The sequence below is a fragment of the Conger conger genome, chromosome 3 (genome assembly GCF_963514075.1).
Source record: "Conger conger chromosome 3, fConCon1.1, whole genome shotgun sequence".
Taxonomy (NCBI): domain Eukaryota; kingdom Metazoa; phylum Chordata; class Actinopteri; order Anguilliformes; family Congridae; genus Conger; species Conger conger.
In genome coordinates, this window is record NC_083762.1 from 78,618,054 (window position 1) to 78,639,941 (window position 21,888).

The following is a 21,888-nucleotide window of genomic DNA, read 5'->3' on the forward strand; positions in this document are numbered from 1 at the left end:
ACACAATCTGTTCTCATTGACACAAAATGCCTTTCAACCTGTTTTATAGAATGTGTACTTAAGTACAAAGGGATTATAAAAGTTTTATCCTGACTGCATTTATTGAACTGCACCTTCCGCAGCTTCTGATTGTTGAATTTAGTGGTTGATTACTGCACTTTGATCCCTGGACTTTGCACTTTTTGGCAATGCAAGCTGATCTGGATAACAGTTTCTGTTAAATGCCAGTAAAGTAAAAATTGGACCGGTGTGGTGCCTTGTAACCGTACACCTTCAATGTCTTGTAGGATGTACCATTATAAGTTGTATATATTTGTGATTATTTGCAACATGTGTGGTATATTTTAAATTTGGCTGGCATTGAGGTAATGATTGTCAGTTTATACAGTTGACTGAGTTATTGAGTGTAACTAGATGATGGCAAGCTAGTCCTGGGTACTGCGCATTCATGTCTCAGTGGTGCTAGAGGTATTAACGGAAAAAGTCACACAAGCGCCACGACTGCATCGGAGTTCCGCCCGTTCGTTTATATTTATCATTTCTCGGATCAAGGTCGCGTCCCGCGATCCATATGCCTGTTTACTTCAGCTTCGACGGGTTGTTATTTCGCAGGATGTGATCCAAGTGGAATCCTCGCCCGCTGGCAGGCTCGGCGTAGCGCTCACTGGTTAGACGGCGGAAAAAGCTTCCCCTGGGACGATATTTAGGCTCTTAGACGTATCGGTCTTACAGCTGTCGGCCGATGGTCCCGTGATGCGGGACTTGTCCATTCGCGTGAGTGAACTGTCGCCAAGGGCAACCTTGTCATCCACGAGCTGGGAGAGGGCATACTGTATGTCAGCTCTGCTGAGTAACTCTCTTAGGAAATGAATTGGTGAGCAATAAACAAACGGTTACGGCAAGATATTGTGTTTACCCCTTCTTTTTTTGGGGGGGAGGGGGGGGGGGTGTTTTTATCAAAGAGTCTGAAGATGAAACTTTATAATCGCTTTTTGTCTGTCCTTTTCAAAGAGCCTGTAATGAAATTCACACCCTACAACAAGTGTCTCCTTATCGTTGTGCCTGGTCATCTACAAAAGGGGTTATTTTCTAAGACACTGCATGATTTGGTGGATGTCAATCAGTGCCTATGTCTGTCCATCCATATACAGTAGATATGGTAAATGGTAAATGGCAGGCATTTATATAGCGCCTTTATCCAAAGCACTGTACAATTGATGCTTCTCCATTCACCCATTCATACACACACTCACACACTGACAGCGATTGGCTGCCATGCAAGGCCCCGACCAGCTCCTCAGGAGCATTTGGGGGTTGGGTGTCTTGCTCAGGGACACTTCGACACAGCCTGGGCGGGGGATCGAACCGGCAACCCTCCGACTGCCAGACGACTGCTCTTACTGCCTGAGCCTTGTCGCCATGTAGATAGATACAATATACGTAAATCTCCATGAAATATCTGTATGTTACAACGTTGGGTCAGTTAACAGTTGCCTAATGACATTAGTAGGCTAACATTAGGTACAGTACCATAGAAAGGACCAATAAGTATGTTCAAACATTTAGAAATGTTTAATGTATCACCCTGTGCAGTAGGGGTCACCAACCCTGTTTCTGGAGAGCTACCATCCTGTAGGTTTACACTCCTGCTCTAACAACGCATACCTCATTCAACAGCTAGAGCAGGGCTGCCCAACCCTAACAAAGCACACCTCATTCAACAGCTAGAGCAGGGCTGGCCAACCCTGTTCCTGGAGATCTAGCTCCTGTAGGTTTTCACTCCAACCCTAACGCAGCGCACCTCATTCAACAGCAAGAGAACTCATCAAGCTGCTAATTTGTGGAATCAGGTGGACCAAATTAGGGTTGGAGCGAAATTAGGGTTGGATGGTAGATCTCCAGGAACAGGGTTGGTGACCCCTGCTGTACAGCATACGCTGGTAACTATCATGATTGGGCCCATTGGGAGTTTACTTTGTGAGAGTGCTGGTAGACAACAGAGGCAAGTTTTCCAAATCCAAATCCAGCCCTGGTTTTATTTTCTCATGGGTAATTAACTGAACAGTTGGTGCTACTGATTGGCACTGCACCCCTGACTCCCAGGTAAAGGGAGGGTCGTGGGGGGGAAAAAAAGCAGATCTCCACCCACGGGGATGGTGATTTAATGATCGTTGGTGTCGGGCCATGAGTCTCTGTCATCCAACGAGTGGCCCAAACAAAACATTCTGAGGACACTTAAGCAATCAACTTGTCGCGGTACCTTGATCATCTCGGCGAATCATTAAATGAAACCCGTACACAAACACGCTCTGCAGGTGGCTGTGTGATTGTGTTGAATTGGCCAATTACTGCAATTACAGTTACCTTCAGTGACAGCTTGGGAAAAAGGATTGTAACACGTGAGTTTCCAGGTCAGGTATTCAGGGGAAACTCATGCCAGAGCTTGTATAGTTATAGCTTCCCCCCCCCTTCCCCCCCCCACTGTGAAGCATTTTTATCTGCTTGATTCTCTGCTTGAAAGGTGCTCTACAAATAAAATTATGATTATGATTATTATTATTAGTTGGAGTCATGGTAGTAGCAGTAGTAGTATTAGTTACCTTTGGTCTCCTATAATGGGGGGGACTAAGTATATAAAGGGATGTAATTCCACTTCATAGATGTATTGTGTAATGTGGTACAGAGATCATAAGTACTCCTGAGATCATGGTACCATGTCGTTTGCATCTGTACCACGGTTCATTGGGTGGAAAATAGTTATTTATACCTAATTTGCTCATCATTACTTTAAAGTGCTTTAAATACGTGCGTGTATGTTCTCTTGGGTCTCAGTGAGCACTTTATTAGGTATGTATTGCACTCATTGGTCTTCTGCTGCTGTAGCCTATCCACTTAGACGTGTTGACGTGTTCAGAGATGCTGTTCTGCAGACCACTGTTGTAATGTGTGGTTATGTGTGTTCAGAGATGCTGTTCTGCATACCACTGTTGTAATGTGTGGTTATGTGTGTTCAGAGATGCTCTTCTGCATACCACTGTTGTAATGTGTGGTTATGTGTGTTCAGAGATGCTCTTCTGCATACCACTGTTGTAATGTGTGGTTATGTGTGTTCAGAGATGCTCTTCTGCATACCACTGTTGTAATGTGTGGTTATGTGTGTTCAGAGATGCTCTTCTGCATACCACTGTTGTAATGTGTGGTTATGTGTGTTCAGAGATGCTCTTCTGCATACCACTGTTGTAATGTGTGGTTATGTGTGTTCAGAGATGCTCTTCTGCATACCACTGTTGTAATGTGTGGTTATGTGTGTTCAGAGATGCTCTTCTGCGTACCACTGTTGTAATGTGTGGTTATGTGTGTTCAGAGATGCTTATCTGCATACCACTGTTGTAATGTGTGGTTATCTGCGTTACTGTCACCTTCGACCATTCTGGCCCTTCTCATCTGACCTCTCTCAATAACAACGTGTTTCTGCCCACAGAACTGCTGCTGCTCACTGGGTGTTTGCCCCAATCTTTGCAAACTGTTGTGCGTGAAACCTACAATCAGTCCACGGTTAAAGTCACTTACATTACATTACATTACATTACATTAATGGCATTTGGCAGACGCTCTTATCCAGAGCGACGTGCAGTTGCTTAGACTGAGCAGGAGACAATCCTCCCCTGGAGCAATGCAGGGTTAAGGGCCTTGCTCAAGGGCCCAACGGCTGTGCGGATCTGATTGTGGCTACACCGGGGATCAAACCCCTGACCTTGCATGTCCCAGTCAGGTACCTTAACCGCTAGGCTACAGGCCGCCCCCCACTTAGATCACATTTCTTCCCCATTCTCGCATTTGGTCTGAAAAACAGCGTCTGCATGCTTTTATGCATTTAATTGGGACCACAGACATTGGTTGCTTAAATAATTGCATTAACAAGCTGATGTACAGGTCTGCCTAATAAAGTGCTCACGGAGTGTATAATCTGAATGGGAGTTAAAGATGAGTTCGCCGTGGAATAGATGTTTATAAGTTTCATAACGCTGCAGGCCTTTACTGTATGCAGCATTTTCATAAAAATGTTTAAATATTGCAACCACACAACTGTTATAGTGACAACACAACATGTGTGTGTGTGTGTGTGTGTGTGTGTGTGTGTGTGCCGTAGCCCTGACAAATTTGTTTTTTTGTGCAATTCAGTATGTTCTTCTAAACTATCTAAGCTGCACAGTACTCAGAGGAGGAACAGACGGATAATAAATAGTTACAACTTGAATGATAATAACCGGCAAACTATGCCCTTGTGCTGTTTATTTACTTATTTTAACACTGCCAGCATGAAAGCAGGAAGAAAAAACTCAATGAATCTCTCTTTGATCCCTTACACAGATACACTCACCGGGCACTTTATTAGGAACTTTATTACCCCTACTTATTCATGCGATTATCTAATCAGCCAATTGTGTGGCAGCTGCGCAATGCATATAATCATGTAGATACAGGTCAGGAGCTTCAGTTAATGTTCCCATCAACCATCAGAATGGGGAACAAATGTGATCTAAGTGACTTTGACCGTGGAATGATTGTTGGTGGCAGGCAGGGTGGTTTAAGTATCTCAGAAACTGCTGATCTCCTGGGATTTTCCCCGCACACTAGTATCTAGAGTTTGCAAAGAATGGTGCAAAAAAACGAACAAAAAAATCTATTGAGCAGCAGTTCTGCAGACAGAAAGGCCTTGTTAATGTGAGATGTCAGAGGAGAATAGCCAGACTGGTCAAAGCTGACAGGAAGGTGACAGTAATGCAAATAACCACACATTTCATATTAGTGGTATGCAGAAGAACATCTCTGAACACACAACGCATCATAACTCTAAATGGTTAGGAAAAATAAGTCTAATAAATACGTAATAAAGTGTTTGTTGAGTGTACATTCAAATGGAACATTTCAGGTCTACATTGTAAGGTAACATACAGCCTCTTGGGATAATGAAATGCTACACACACACAGGCACAGAGAGAGCCATAGAGAGGACATTGAAAATCATCGTCAGCCCCTTTAGGACAACAAGCCTCACTTGCAACTGCACAATAAAGACTCACATTGCATTACCAAGGTTGTGCTGCATTGTAAGGTTTTTCAATCCATGTCAAACTGAATCCTGATTTTCTGCCTTTGTATTGAAAACTTGACCTTCATTTTACATGTCATTTGGCTGACACTTTTATCCAAAGCGACTTATAGTTCATTAGATGAAGCAGGAGACAATCCCCCCCCCCCCCCTTGCTTGCTCAAGGGCCCAGCGGCCGTGCAGATCTTATTTTCGCTGCACCGGGGATCGAACCACCGACCATGTCTTACCGTATCTTAGCCACTACGCTACAGGCCGCTTCAAAGAGGTTCCATTAGTGTTCCTACCTGCCTACATCCTTTTTTGGGGGGTTTTGCAAGTACTGCAGGTGTTCATGATGCAATTTCCAATTTTGCTATTTTCGTTTTTTCCCCCATTAGTTATTCCTGTCCTGCCTGAAATCCCCCCGAACACACAGCGAGTGAAAACACCAAAAGCCACTTCTAGTTTTCCCCCAATGTACTGGCGGTGGGGCAGCTGGAGGGCCAGGTGCATTTTAAAAGGATAATGTGTATTCTGAGGCATGCCCATTCGGATCAAGAGGTCTCGTCATTTAAAACGGGTCACACTGTGTCCTGCCTTGAGAGAGGGCACGCGTGGAGCTTCCCACGAATGTTTGCGGGAATAAAAAGACGGGCATGTCAGTGGCCGTTGGGTGGCCGGGAGATATTTTCAGTGCCTGTTTTCTGAACAAGAAAAGGAAAATACTGACTCACACAATATGGTGTCAAACCTAGCCGGCAATTTCAGTAGCTTATTCGCAGACACACGGGGGGTACATACCGTATGTGTGTTTGTTGTCCCATTCTGTAAATGACAGAGTTATTTCATTCTTTGCAATTTAAACTGTAAGTGCAAAAACTGTACAGATATACTGTAGGTTTAAAATTATTGGGGGTTTTTTCGGTAGGGCCAAACTTTAGAGGGTCCTAAAAATGAATGTCTCATGCAGAGGTTTCATTAATCTCGCAGTCGAGTCATAAACATATTGCACACAAACATTGTCTGTGATATGTTCTTATATGTGTAATTCATTTCAAGTAGGGGCACTGAGCTGCAAAAATCAAACTTCAGCGCACTTACAGGAGCCTGAAAGCACGCCAGCTCTCAGGCGCAGACCTCCTCAAAGAAGCAGACGGACGGAGGAGGAGGGGCTCTGGCACACTCCCCGCTCCAAGAGCGAAGCCCTTATTATGTGAGACGGAGGCTGCGGACGTTCGCTCAGCGCCGTGCCGGAGGCCCTCGGAGGACAGCCCGAGGTGAAGGCGCTGAACCTCCGCCTCTCACCGGAAGGAAACGGGCCCCTGAATTTCTACTCCTGACCGCGGAAAGAAAATACTGAACCCAAAAAAAAAAAACTTTCTCCCGAGTTAATTTTTATTGATGATTCCACAAAGGAAATTTTGCATATTCCACAGATAACACAGTCATAATAGTGTATTAAAATCTTACAGTCTCTTTTAATTCATTTTCAGATATGCAATTAGGTTGTTAATTTATAATTATGCCGTCACTTTCATTTGTAACAATGATGTTACTGACAGTTCAGAGACTAATAATAAGTGCATTCATAAGTCCATTCCACATTTCCCAAGCGATGGCATTCAAATGATAATTTGCGCTGCAAATTGCTATGCAAATCATAAAAGTTATTTATATAGTTGGGTACGCACTCATTAATATGCTGACTTGGTTTCTAAAAAATCATTGCAGTCCATGAAAGCAAATGTTCACACCTGCAGAGGGAGAAGCAAGTTTGCATTTGACAGTTTTGAGCGACCTACTATAGTGAGCACAGATAGGGTGGTCATTTTAGATAATCTATGTGCAAACCTATGACAAGTTCTTCCTCTAAGAGATATAGGAAATTCCCTGTAATGTTCTATTAACTGAGGCCTGCATGAACCTACACTCTCAGAAATAAAGGTACAAAAAGGTATCATTTCCTCCCTGTGCGTACACGTACAAAAAGATATTAGACGATCTTATCGTCTTCCAGTGGGTAAGGCAGTGGGTAACGACTTTCCCAAGAATTTTGAGTTTACCTTTAGTGTGTCACTAAGAAAAGGTAAACCATTAGTTTAATTTAATCAAAAGACCCTGAGTTATTTTTTCACAATCCCCTGGGTAGCAGTTTGCATGTACCTCATGCAATTAGTTGCAACGCATTAATTAATTAAGCCACACTTTAAGCAAGGCTGTTCATCATCTGAGTTAAGGATGACTTAATGAACGTAGTCCCGCAAATGAACGCCATCGCTCTTCGCTGCGGTGGCAAACATGGCTCCACTCAATCCCGACTAACATTTAGAAAGCCGTCTTTATGGTTTTCAAATGTTATTTTGTTAGTTTTCGCTTAGTTTCACACATTAAAACCCGATGCCCGTTTCCAAACCCACAGCAGACTTGGTTTTACAGTAGCAATAGATAGTCAACCAATGATGCTGACAATATCATATTACAAATGATATCTGCATTGCTAACATGCATTATATATTATTACTAATCTGGTAGTTACATTAAAAGTTTGACGTGAAGGCTGTTTTGAGAGGGAAAACTAATAATGTGTTACTTTTTCCCCCCCCACAAATGTAATAACAGAAAAACGTAAATTCTGGTTAGATTAAATCTGGCTATCTCTTTAACCATACATGCAGTGCATGTTGCTGAAATATCTGGTCCGATGACTGTGTACCTTGCGGCAGAACAAAAAAGGGATTGAAAAAAGGCACTGCCTTCTCCGAATGGTAAGTGTTAATAACCGGGCAGTCTATATCCAGTCTGCACTAGAGCAAAACCCAATATTGCCATGGTAACAGTTTGATTTATGAAGTCTGTTTTCTTTCTGACGAGGCACTCAGGCGGTTGTAAAGTCAAGGGAGTAAACGTTTATGCTTTTCTGATGATCAAACGTGATGGGCAGCGTTCATTGACAACGTGACGAGTTGAATTTCCGTTTTTTGTCTTATTACCCAGGGTGTGGAGTACACACGAACGCTACAGACATTCAGTAGAGACAAATGGCACGTGTATGCTACTGAAATACACAGCCATTAAATAGCAAGGCCATTTCTGTTCAGATGCAGACTGGCTTTGTAAACTAATGGCACCTTCAAAGCTATTTATTTAGGTTGTAAAGTGCAGTACATCTGTATGGGCACCCCTCCTAGCATTATGTATATTTTTTTCTGCAGATTGCTGTATTTGAAAGTGTATGTTTTTTTATATGATGTTGATATTGGTTAAAAGGAAGACACTTGATGATTATCTTATTTCATAATTTATTACGTGGTTTATTGCTTCCCTTCCTCCGGCTAATAATTAATGAGTGCACCGGGTAAACACTTCAGTGGTAACACTTGAAGAGTCTGCTATCCATCTCAGGAATACTAACATGTCAAGATTCATTCAGCACTTGTTTTGAAGAACATGTGTTGTTTTTTCCTTCCTAAACTCTGTATCAGGAAGCACCAGCGGATAAACTCTGACCCCAGTCTCAAATTTGTAAAGCTTCAGTTGGTAGTCGTCCATATGTTACTTCAGTGTTCCTAAACAGATGGTGTTCAAAACTGAAAAAAATAAATATTATCTGAATCAAACCTTTGTTTTCACACATACATTCACTCACTCACATTTGACATTACATTATTTGTATTGCACTCAAGATTTTTTCCTGACGCATTTAAGTGATTTACAAGTCCAAAATAGCAACTGCCATGAACATAAACAATAGTCAAAGTAAGTGCAGTTTTTTTATGGTACAGAAGATGGGTATGGGGGTGGGGGGCGGCATGGGAGGGTACATCAGGGAGGACTATGGCACTGCAAAACACGGTGTTTTTTCACTCTGTCTCTCACTCACTCACTCTCTTTAAATGTAAAATGACAATGAAAGTGAAAATCTATTTGTTTTCAATTATTCATCTATTGTAATGTCTTGGGATCTGGCGTCTTGCTTAAAAAAAGATCAATGATTTCCGTAACCTAACTGAATGGAACGTCTTTTTTTACGTACTCCGTAGCACTTCAATCGCTTCTATAAAGCATCGTTATTGGTTTCCTTGCTTCCTGGCTTTCATTTTAATCAGCGTAAAACCGGCCGACATCGCACCAGGACTTCTCCTGGCGTTATTGTGATTAATACAGACTCTTTATCTTCTTACATCCTCTGTGTGATGTATTTAGTGTCATCCCCCGTTCCTGTTAATGCGATTCGTGACCCAATGATATAGACCCCGTCCCCTGTAATGCAAGTAAATCTATCAAAACTAATTCTTTTTATTAAGTTTCACTTTCTTTATTGCTTCCCTGACCTTCCTCGAATAGGCAGACAGTTTTTCTTGGCCCAGTGTTTTTATATTAAAACATCCATAACCGCCAAATATTCTACATCATCTTGACAGAATAGTTTGCCAGTTTTAACCCTCTGTAATTGAAAAGCGAGGTTTTTGATTGAAATGGGTGTCAGCTTATGCCTTGTTAATGGATCATTGTAGGATAACGCAAGGCCGGATGAGGAAGTCAAATACACTTTAAGTCGAAATGATGCATGCGGATCTCAATCAATTCCTCACACATTGTTATTTTATTTGCTATTGTGGCCTATATAATTCATTCCCAAACACAATATGGAATAACATAATTGTTTATGTACAGTACACCCAAGAATACATATAAAATCTATTAATGAACACCCAACATACCTCAATTTATCACTTACCATTAAGTAATACCATTACCATATACAGGTGAAAAATATTCACCTGCTCATTATACATTGAATAATTTATGCCCAAACAAGCAGGTATACCCGCACAAACAAATACATTTTACAGTGTCTGGCTCATGGGAATACTGGGGCACACTGAATTATAATATGCGGAAAAAGTATAGTTAAAAAGATTTTTGCAGGAATCAGTTTAACAATCCTACAAATGATAAATAAATACATAAAATCATTCATAATATAGAACTACATGCATGTGAATATTGTGTGTAAGTCAAGCCCTGATGCCTTGATGGATTAATTTGTGTATGTGTTGGATGAAACACGTTTTTATTATAAACAGCAGCATTGTAATGGAGGTAGCAGTGGTGCAAGTGATCTGTAGTTCTGCTCGATTAAGTGGTTAAGCTAAGACTGAAAATCTCTGCGTTCAAAAATGAAACGCATGTTCTTCTTTCATTCGGCAGCCGTGGCCTGTGTTGTGGTTTCTTCTTTGCAAGTGTTACTACTTCCGTGAGGTTTAGTAGTGAAAGGAATGTGTCATAAATGAAAGATTGGGATCCTGACAGCTCACCGTGAGACCGTGAATGCAGATAACTCTCCAGGAGTTCCTGGAATGTGTGCGATGCAGGTGTGATCGATGCTGAACTGCTGTCGTGTGGGAGTAGAGTCCTGGGGTATTCGTGTTTACACAGCTTTTCTATATTTCCTAATGAGTGCCTTGACTGACAGGTTTATTGATTGTGAATTTCACAGCTTTCTCAGACGGAGGTGTTCATTGTGTGACTGCCCTTCCCCGCGTTTGTTCTCCTGCTAAACAGCCTGCCTCAATCCTGTTCTATGTATTGTACATAAGTGCACAATATAGTTTCTGTTCTCTGACATACCCAATGAATCATCTGAAGAGGTAGTTTCAGGAAAAGAAAGAAACCCAGTGAAAAAAGAGGGGATGAATAATTGTGTGTGTGTCCAGCTGAAAAGCCGAGGACGTTTATAAAGCATTACTTCAGTTTAATTGAGTTTGGCAGCAGGCTGATGTACATGGTGCTGTGCTTAATTAATCAGAAAAATGTTGAATTGAGAAATGTCAGATAAAGTGTGAAAACGGCTGGAAAGTCGTTGGTTTTCATTTGGAAAGCTGTCGGTGCGAGCAGAGCTGAAAGGCTCTGTGTTTTCCGTCTCACGTCGAGGGGCAGAGGGATTTAAAATGTGGCTCTTAAAAAGGAGTGATGTATCCATTTCTTGCCAGAGGGCTGAGACGAGTGTTCTACAGGGAAGTATAGTGGAATAGCCATGTGATACTTTTGTATTTCTACAAAATAAACTCATGTTTTGAGAAATCCCATTATGCTATGTTTATATTTATATTTTTTTCTTTTACTGAATTTTCTGCATTTCAAAATATTGGCTGTTTGATGGCTACAGCTACCCGCATGCTGCGGTTATATCAGCCATCCCATACCTGAGGTAAAGGCAGGCAAACCTCCCTCATTCTGAGTTTGTGCCAGGCAAACCTCCCTCATTCTGAGTTTGTGCTAGAAACTGACATGATATTGTCATCAGGAAATGCATCCCTCACCATCCCAGTAAATAGCTATCGTATTGCTGAAAAAGAAAAATCATATTTACTGCATCATATCCATCTAAACCTGTGGTTCACACAACTCAATCCTGAACTGGGCAGCCTGTAGCGTAGTGGTTAAGGTACATCAAGGCCCTTAACCCTGCATTGCTCCAGGGGAGGATTGTCTCCTGCTTAATCTAATCAACTGTATGTCGCTCTGGATAAGAGCGCCTGCCAAATGAGATTAATGTGATAAAATGTAATGTAACGGACTGTGTATGCTGTCCAACCACAATTGCCATCTAAGAGTCTTAACACGCTGTTCATCTTTCTTAATTAGGTGGTTTAAGGTAATTATTATGGCATGAAGAATAAAATGGCCATGTTTGCAGTGTGCTTACTCCACCATCTTGCAAACAATTACATAAGAAGAGTTAACAAAAGACTGAGGATAATTAATAGGCTTCTAATTAGGCAGATGAACACTATTTAATTTAATTTGTTTTTTTTTTCCTTAAATGTTTCAACACAAGAAACAAATCTGCCTTATTATCACTTTATTCATTATCTTCCGAATCGTTCGTTTTGGCGGACAGATGTCCACACTTTCACCAATTAGGAGCCTACCGATTCATATCAGTCTTTATTTTGATCAGATAAAAATACTTTACCACTCATTACAATTTTTTGTGTATGCATTGTTTGCAATATAGCACCATAAGCACAGTATGGACATGGCCATTTTATTCTTCATGGTATGCATAGCTGTGTGATCAAATGTGATTTAGGAGGGGAAGTAATCTGCAGGACAGCCTGTAGCCTAGTGGCTTAGGCACATGACAACCACCAACCCGGAAAGCCCTTAGCAAGGCCCTTAACCCCCCATTGCTCCAGGGGGATTGTCCCCTGCTTAGTCTAATCAACTGTAAGTGGTTTTGGATAACAGCGTTAGCTATTTATTTTGATGATTGTGACCACATTTCTGCAAGCATATTGGCTACTGTAAGTGTATATGTGGAATGTTACGAGTACACAGGTGGTGAAAATGTTGATAATTTATTTTGATTTATTTTATGGTAAGGAAAATATTTTTGCTATTGTTTTTGAGTATGCTGTATAGCCTTTGCAGTCATACGTATATATACTCACATTCTACACTCATGAATATATACTCATAGGAAAAATGAGCCAAACACATGGCTTTGATCGTCGATTCCATTGCAGCATGATCATGCTTTGTGGTCGCGGGAGGAAGAGCATTGACGTGGACGTGCCTCTTTCCGATAAACGATCGGCCGCTTGAAGCCCGTGGTCACGTCAGCGTTCCAGCATTCCTTTAATTGAATCCCGGTGGGCTGTCACCGTTCTCTGACTCTGTGGCGAATCCACAAGCCACATCCAGAATGTTTTTCTGCCTCTGATATTAATAATTTTGCCGTCCTTGCTAATAAACCGTTGCAGTAAACAAGGCTGACTTCAGGGAGTCCCTTATCAACGTGAGTGTCTCCACCACAAGCACCTAATGTGGCCACTCTGCACCAGGAGATCATTAGCTGCATTGTAAAGCTTTTGCACCTGCCTCATTATTTTTAATAATCTTGGCTTTTTGCTGTTTCTTAAGCCTGGGAGATCTGTAGGCTGTCGTCCTGGCTTCGCTTCCCGTCGTTGCTTTAGCGTACATTGAATTTTGCAGGTATCGCATCTCCGCTGCGCCACACAACTCCATCTTGATCTCATAGACAAATTTGCACGTGCCTCCGAATCCGGTTCCGGGTGTTTTTTTAAAAATTATATTACAGTAACATTCAGCGTACGTTTTCATACTAAAAAAAGAAAGGTGTAAACAGTGGGAAGACACAGGCCCCAGCAGGATTTGTTATTGTTGTTGTTCCATTCTCAACTTGCCCGCATTTAATGAGGTTCCCTTTTGGCACCGCTAGTTTTGACCGGAATCACACACAGCTATGCAAAAGCATTATTCACAGGCCAGAGGTAGGGAAGGGCCTGCATTATTAAAATGGCTGCTTGGCTTCCTGGACTAGTTACAGGCTGAAGGGCATCTATAAAGGCCCGTCTGTGTCCCATGGAGAGAAGGCCCAACCTGCCTCAATATTTACAATGAGACCTTGGGGGGGTAGACGTGCTAGTTAAAATGACTGCTAAAACACATGACTGTCAGCTGAACTATCCGCCTATTAGACACCTGTTTCAAATCAAAATCAAGTGCGTTTATTTTTATTTTTTATTTTTTTTTGCGAATAGTGCTTTTTACAGAGCGGAAGGAAAATTGAGCAGAGAGCCGACCTGAACCTCCAAAAAGCGAACACACGAGGTACGAACTCCCCAGTGCAGAGAGAAACACTCAAATAGTGGTGAGAAAAAACCCCACAAAGGGAAGGAGTCTTGTGAGGAACCCGGCTACAGAGCTACAGGGAACCCATGCGACATTGCCTTGGGTGGTAAGAGCAGTCATCTGGCAGTCGAAATGTTGCCTGTTTGATCCAACCTTGGGTGTGTCGAAGTGTCCCTGAGCAAGACACCTAACCCCCCAATTGCTCCTGATGAGGCCGAAATGGCTCCTACAGTGAGGGTAGAGCGGATGGTAGCAAATGTAATAATTAGATGAGGTATAACAGTGAGGTATGAGAGTAGCTTGTCATAGGAAGTCCAGGTTGTGTCGTGTCCTTTGGATCGGTCACCGTGCAGGATAACCGTGGCTGTCCTTCAAAGCACACTCATTCTCCGGTCCTTGAGGTAGCAGATTTATATTCCTTTTAAAAAAAGGCCCTCATTCTGACTCACCCCCCCCGAAGGCAGCTCAGCGGGCCAATGGAAAAGACAAATAAATTGTAAAAATGTAAATGTTGCTCTTTGAGCTGAAACAGCAGGAGTCGTCATGACTTCAGAATCGGTGTCAGATGACAGATGTGCGCTGAGTCACTGACAGGGTAATGAGGGATGTCTCTGGCAGTGCTGGGGCACTCAGTAAAGTGGCACACACCTACTCCAAAAAGGCTCCCGGGTCATTATCAGAGATCGTGTTAATCATCTCAGGACTTACGCTCTCCGGACCTCTGGATGAAATTGCAATTCTTAACTTTTCTGGGTGGCGGCATGGATGGTGCAGTGGGTAGCACTGTCGCTTCACAGCAAGGAGGTCCTGGGTTCGAATCCCGGTCGGCCGGGGCCTCTCTGTGTGGAGTTTGCATGTTGCATGTTGTTTGTCCCTGTGTTTGCGTGGGTTTCCTCCGGATACTCCGGTTTCCTCCCACAGTCCAAAGACTGCCCATAGGTATGAGTGTGTGAGTGAATGGTGTGTGTACCCTGCGATGGACTGGCGACCTGTCCAGAGTGTATTCTTGCCTTTCGCCCCAATGTATGCTGGGATAGGCTCCAGCCCCCCTGCGACCCTGTTCAGGATAAGCGGGTTAAGATAATGGATGGATGAACTTTTCTGTGTACCTCAGCGAATCCTGTTTTGAAAGGAGGCTACAGTAACTCAGTGACTTAAATGGCTGTCCAATGAATGTGAAACGTTTTAAATGGAGGACTAAAATCCACAGCCTGTGGCCCATGCAGTATGTATAACTGATAAATCAATTATGTAATAAACGTTTGAAAATAAGCAAGAAGAAGATAAACACCTGGGACTAAGATAGATACCTTTTGAATTATACAATGCATATTTTCCGGTGCTGGAACCGTATGCCATGACCTCTATTTTTTATTTTGTGGTTTGTTGCGTGTTTCGTGTTTCATGACTATCCTGATTCTAAAATATTCAGTGCCCGAGGCTGAATCATGAGGCAAAGGTCCGGCGATGTGATTCAGATTACGGTGTACCAAACAGCCACTATGCCTGCTAACAGAGACTATTTTATGCATTAAAACAGCTCCTGGAAACGCAAATTACAAACGGCTCTGTTTGCAGTGGCAACGTGGACGTCACTTCACACTTCCTCAAGCTGCACCTTGTAGATGCATCTCCGGAATCTTCAGTTATTTCTTAGTCAATATTTTTTCTCAAATAACACCCCTTGTGTGTTCGATATTTTGTAAAATTATTATTGAAACAATACTGCACCACATAGCACATATTTAAATCAATCCGCACTCTTAAATAAACGATTGGAGCCTCGGCACACAGCGCTAATAACATCAAGTGGAAAATGGGGGCCTTGGGGCCCTTATAATACTTATAATACTTGGCTTTCTCTGGTTGTCAAAAAAATATCAATATTGTCTTAAGCAAGCTTGTGTGATCGTCGTTGTGCCAGGCTGGGTATCTCTCCCTCCTCAAGGGCAATTTATTAGGAATACCTGTACACCAGCTTGTTAATGCAGACGTGGTCAAGAGGTTCAGCTGTTTTTCTGACCAAATGTCAGAATAGGGATGAGGTGTGACGATGTTGTTTTTTTTATATGTCCCAAAGTATATATTTAGGTTGTTATTCAAGTAGATACAAATGTGCATTTTGAAATAAATAAATAACTTTTGACACAATACTTTATTTTGGTTTTGTTTTTCAAGATCTTTTCCCAGGAGTTTGACTTTTATGCCCGGTTGGCAGATGTCCTCTGGGACATTAATATAAATAAAACATTTGATGTTTCAACATGTCTTTTTCTGTTTGCAAGATTTGGATCTTGTGATGCATTGGTGTTTTTCTTGATTTATGACTCAAGGGTAAAATCTTTACTAAACAGGCTACATTTCTGAGTGGATTATGTGTGTTTCTAAGCACGGGGCTTCGAAGCGGCTCTGTTTGTTTTGTGGAAGTAAACTCAGCATTCCCTTTCAGAAATGACAAATAGGCAGGCATCCTCCATGTCTCACAGAATTGCAATAGTCTGTAATTTCTTGGTCCTGACCAATACATAATTCTGCTGATGAAAACCAGAAGATAGATAGCGTACTCAGACTTATGGGGATACCTTATGTCTCAAAAGTGATTTTTTATTTTTTCCATTTTTTTGGTTTGCTATGTTTAATGCATAATTCATCCCATATGTGAAGCGGGTATTGCTTATCTTAATCAATCAATTTCATTTTATAATAATTGTATTACAATGTCCTTCACTGATACCGTCTTCCAGTGTGAACATACAGCTGAATTGCCGAGTTACTGAAGTTATGATCGCAGTGCTCTTCTTGAGAATCAATCCACTAGCTCTGTGGGCCAGAAACCAGTCCTGAATTATCATCCCACTGTGATACCTTCTATATGGTTTATTTTTATCTCATAGTGTGTACTCGTCAGATTGTAAGATATTATAATACGACTAGTACAATGACCCTACACACACACACACATACTCATACACACACACCCACACACACACCTACCCACACACACACACACTCACACACACTCACACACACACACACCCCCAACCACACACACACCCACACACACACCTACCCACACTCACTCACACACACACACACACACTCACACACACACACACACCCACCCACACACACACACACACACACACACCCCCAACCACACACACACCCACACACACACCTACCCACACTCACTCACACACACACACACACACTCACACACACACCCACCCACACACACACACACACACACACACCTACACACACACACACACACACACACACTCCTGATGAGCAGGTTGGTGCCTTGCATGGCAGCCAATCGCTGTGGGTGTGTGAGTGTGCGTATGAATGGGTGAATGACGAGCATCAATTGTACAGCGCTTTGGATAAAGGCACATCGAAAAAATGCCAACCATCTGAGCAGAAGAGCATTTTCCCGGTCAAACCCTTCCCCCCGTGTCATCAAGAATGTAAGAATTGGTTGTCAAGTGGCTCACCCTGCTGAAGTGCTGTTATGCATTGCAGAGATGCACCTCATCATCGAGCGTTAAATCCCGACTGTGGCTCTGCTGACCGTGGTTGGCTGTCCCACAGGGCAGAGGGAAAATGACTGAAGTGTTAATGGGGAATTTACATGGGCAAAATGAATTAAATAGTAAAGATAATGTCTGCAAAAATGACTGTTATTGTAATCCTAGTGCATCATAAATGCGTATTTTCAATTAACCATTCGGCCTTTCATAAAATTATGACATTATTCGTCTTTATTATTAAAACATGGAAACACAGCTTCTGTTAAAGTGTACACTATGGGTTTTTTTTTTGTTTTGCCACACATCTTTATTTAAACTTCATAGTTGCTGAATACAGATACTCTTCACAGAAGACCAGCCAAGGTAACCCTTAAAAATACAAATACAAATAAATAAAATTTGTCCTCTTCATTACCAATACAGTTGTGCCTGGTCTATTCATTATCTCAGCAGAGCAGTCACAAAGAAACAAACAGATGAATAAGTCCATTCAAGATGTTTTGGGAGTTGTTATATTTTTGGTTTTGTATTGTCTTGTAATGAGTCAATCCTCCAGTCATAACCTGATTATTACATTTTTGTGAGCTTTTATAATGTAAAAGCAAGACCCAGAATGATATTTAGCCCGATAATATCTACATTTCATTAACTTGCTTTATGACATTTAAGTCATGAAATGATTACCTTTCATAATAACCACCTTTAGAATCCAACAGTCTCCTTGGGACTGAGTTATGGTGATAACAGATTTACACCGTGCAGAAGTGCACCTCCCAATCAGAAAGCAGTAAAATAACAGAGATAGCAATGTACTGACAATAGACAGAATCTTTCAAAAAAAATATTAATATTATTTGAAAAAGATTGTAGAAGTGATACCATTTAAAGGAACAGCAAGAACTAGTAGCATCAAGAAAAGAAATGACATTTTCCATGAATTATAATATAAAAATACAAGCTAAAATAGATGATTTTAAGATTTGTCTGACAGTTTCACATTTTCACACCACTCTAATGGTACTAGCTCCACTATATTCACTGTATTCCTCCGGGTACTCCGGTTTCCTCCCACAGTCCAAAGACATTCAGTTCAGGTTAATTAGAGAGTCTAAATTATTCCTAGGTATGAGTGTGTGAGTGCATGGTGTGTGTGTGTGTGTGTGTGTGTGTATGTGTGCTTTGGGATGGATTGGTGACCTGAGATGTCCAGGGTATGTTCTGGCTTCTGCCCAATGCATGCTGGGATAGGCTCCAGCACCCCCTGTGACCTAGACCAGAGGTGTGTTCAAGATCGCAAACATTAGCTAACGTTAGTTAATATTCAAGCTTTTTTCTGTTTGCCACAGACTATTTGAAAAGGTAGAGTGCCGCTAACAGAAATGGCTGCCGATGGTGAAGACACTGAGAGAACAAAAGCTGACAATTATTTGGCTGTCATGATACACTTTAATAATTTCAGAATTTCTTCTTACCTTAAAAAATTAATCACAGACAAGCAACGAATCAGCTAGCTGGCATTGTTACGTCTAAGTCGCATCCATTTGTATTGAAAATGGGTCGGTGTCAAACTAAATGGAAAATTAGTCCAGTTACTTTTAGCTGCCTTGAACGCACCTCGTCGTTCGTACGCGGGGTAGATGACGGATGGATGGATTGATGGATATTTGCTGTGTCTCTGCTCTCCCTCTGCCCCCCTCCTCATGCAGGTTTAATCGTGGGGACCCTCGCTGTGTGCTGGATCCCCAATCAGATCCGGCGCCTCATGACCGCGGCCCTGCCCAAGACCAGCTGGACGACGCCGTACTTCAAGGCCTACCTGTACCTGCACCCGGTCGCCGACACCTTCTTCTACCTGAGCTCCGTCCTGAACCCCTTCCTGTACAACCTGTCCTCCCGCCAGTTCCGCCAGGTGTTCCTGCAGGTGCTGCGCTGTCACCTGACCATCGAGCACGTCAACAGGAGGACGCTGGCGGGCAAGGCCGCGGCCGCCAACTCCACCCGCTCCGCCCGCCCCCTGGTCCTCCGGTCGTTCCGGCGCGCGCGTGCCACCAGCGAAGAAGAAAAGCCCGTCAGCCTCACCACGTTCCAAAGCCCCGGTGCCGCCGCCTCTTGCCCTCTGAACTCTGACGACTCGTCGAATCCGGACCGAAGCGCTACGCAGCGTCACAACGTCGACGAGTCTGAAATCTGAACATAAATGTGCTCTCGGTTCCTCCAGTGATTTTAAACAAAAATATTTGTTTGGCTGCGCTGACTACAGTATGCAATCCATACTGTACTCACCCTGGTCTCAGGGAAGCAGAACAGACCCCCGGGACCAGGGTTAGGACCCGCATGAGCCTCACCCTGGTCTCGGGGAAGCAGAATAGACCCCCAGGACCAGGGTTAGGACCCACATGAGCCTCACCCTGGTCTCGGGGAAGCAGAATAGACCCCCAGGACCACTTGAGGTCGCATTTGATTGTGGTCGCATTTTGCAATATACATGAATAAAATTTTTAATCTCTTTAAAAACCATGATTCGATTGGAATGACAAATGTCACTGTCACTACAGGAGAGGAAGCGGGTTCCCTTTTTGTTACGCCACGTGTGTATAATGTTACTCCAAAAGAGAGGCCTACATAGTGCCTTTCTGAACTGCATCGACATTCAGCCATCATAAAAAAGACCATTAGCGCTTCACAGGTTCACACACTGTGACTACAGTAGGGTTGTTGGGTTGCCGTAGTTTCTCAGATTTCTTTTTCTGAGTTCTGAGGGAAATATACACCAAGGACCAGTTTGATTGGCCATAAAAAAACATTTCACATGAAGTGGCAACAAGTGCCGATCCGTTTCAGGACTTTGTGCCAACTTTAGCGCTTACTTAATTAGCTCAATCACGTCTAGCTCTGACATTTGTATGAGCACCAGCTATAGCCAGAGACTACAAGTGTATCCTAAAGATTGTACTGTGCTCAAGTACACAAGAGTGACCCAGCATAGTTTATAGGATTGTCAGAAAACTAAAATTGAGGTGGTTGGTTGGAACAAAAACCTGCACACAGATCGGGCCTCCAGGACTGGAGTTGTAAAGACACATGCAAGCGCTTGTATTTTAGTGCTGCCTCCCCTGTAGTCTTTCATGAGCTGATCCATTCTTCATCCAACAGCTTAACAGTGACTTTTTTTTCTTTCTTTTTTTTTACAATTTTACAATGAACAATCATGTAACAATATAATAAGACTATAATACATTACATACTTTTGCATTTACAGTGCATTTACAAACATATCAGGACAACGTAAATGCGACCGTGATCAGGCCTTTAAGGGTAACGAGTTGTTTCAAGAAAATAATGATTTCAACAGCATGGAACAATTATGGGTGCATTTTACGCTTTGCTGAAGCAACCAATTCAAAATACAGAGTTCACATTTTGATGGGCTGGTTGATATCCTTTTCCCGTGGATTTTTATCTTTAATTCTTATGTCAGTACATGGCACTGATGAACATTAGAAGTGAAGTGGGTTTTTGCGTGAGCAGTAATCAGCGATGTTTTTCTCGTGCTCCTTGGTGAGACGTAATAACAGCAAATGTTCCTCAGCAGTACAAAACATCAAGTGCAATTTGGTAAGGAAAGCAACAGAAAATCGATCGCCACCTTTATACAAAGTAGATTTTCCAGTCCAACTCATAAACTGTTCTGTAGGTAAAACCTCACTCACAGATCATACAAAGGCTGTACAGCATTCTGGTTTCTTTCAGTGATTCAGTGAGCTACTCCATCTCAAACTCAAACAAAACCAAGTGAGTTCCAGGTCGTAATAAATTAAAGCTGTCAATCTCAAGGCTTTTATCTTTCTCCAAAATGAAAACGCTTCTCAGACTCGGAGATGATGAGGATCATCTGTATTAGAAATTGGTGCACACGGCTTCGTCTGCTATGAATGTTTCACTCAGTGGGAGGCATTCACATGACATCTAAAATGCCTTTCTTTACTTTATATTACATTTACTGAGTTTTTACTTTTGTTAAACAGGGACCTGACTTTTGTTAAATAAAAGTTGCCATGATAACTCTGAAATGGATGGACTGTAAGGGATTGTGATGATTTTGTCATTTGTATAGGCTTTCTATAATTGAGTCTGCTATCCCAAGTAATTCTTCACTGCTTGTGCAAATTTCATCCAATGTCTGCAGTGGGAAAATAATCGAAGTTTTGAACAGGAGTTGCAACAGCGTCCGTGTATGCGAGCAGCGCGTGAGCTTAAAACGCCAATCAGTCCATACGCTGTACAGCATGCTGTCACCAGGGCAGATTTCTATGGTACTTCCTTTCTATGGTACTTAAAACATTGGCGATAAGAGATCATATCTGTGACACGGAACCCAATCAAAACAGCAGGTGCATTAAGGCTTTTTTTTGTTTGTTTTTGTTTTTACACACACACACACACGCGCGCGCACACATACGGGAACACAAAGCGGAAAGTAAGGACAATAACTAGGACTCCCGCGGGACGGTCCGCAACACAGATGAGTCAAAGCGCGGAGGGACGGGAGTCGCGGTTAGGACGCCCCGTTTCCCGCATGCGGCGTGAGGCTGAGGGAAC

The 21,888-nt window shown here is 42.4% G+C and overlaps 1 protein-coding gene across 1 annotated transcript in view; it reads left to right on the forward strand.

The window, feature by feature from the left end:
• gpr39 (G protein-coupled receptor 39) overlaps positions 1 to 21,359 on the forward strand; it is a 28,821-nt gene extending 7,462 nt beyond the window's left edge. Inside the window, exon 2 of the mRNA XM_061234688.1 lies at positions 18,996 to 21,359. Within this exon, the coding sequence (XP_061090672.1) occupies positions 18,996 to 19,480 (485 nt within the window). The 3' untranslated portion in view covers positions 19,481 to 21,359. The remainder of the gene's footprint in view (positions 1 to 18,995) is intronic.
• The last annotated feature ends 529 nt before the right edge of the window (positions 21,360 to 21,888 follow it).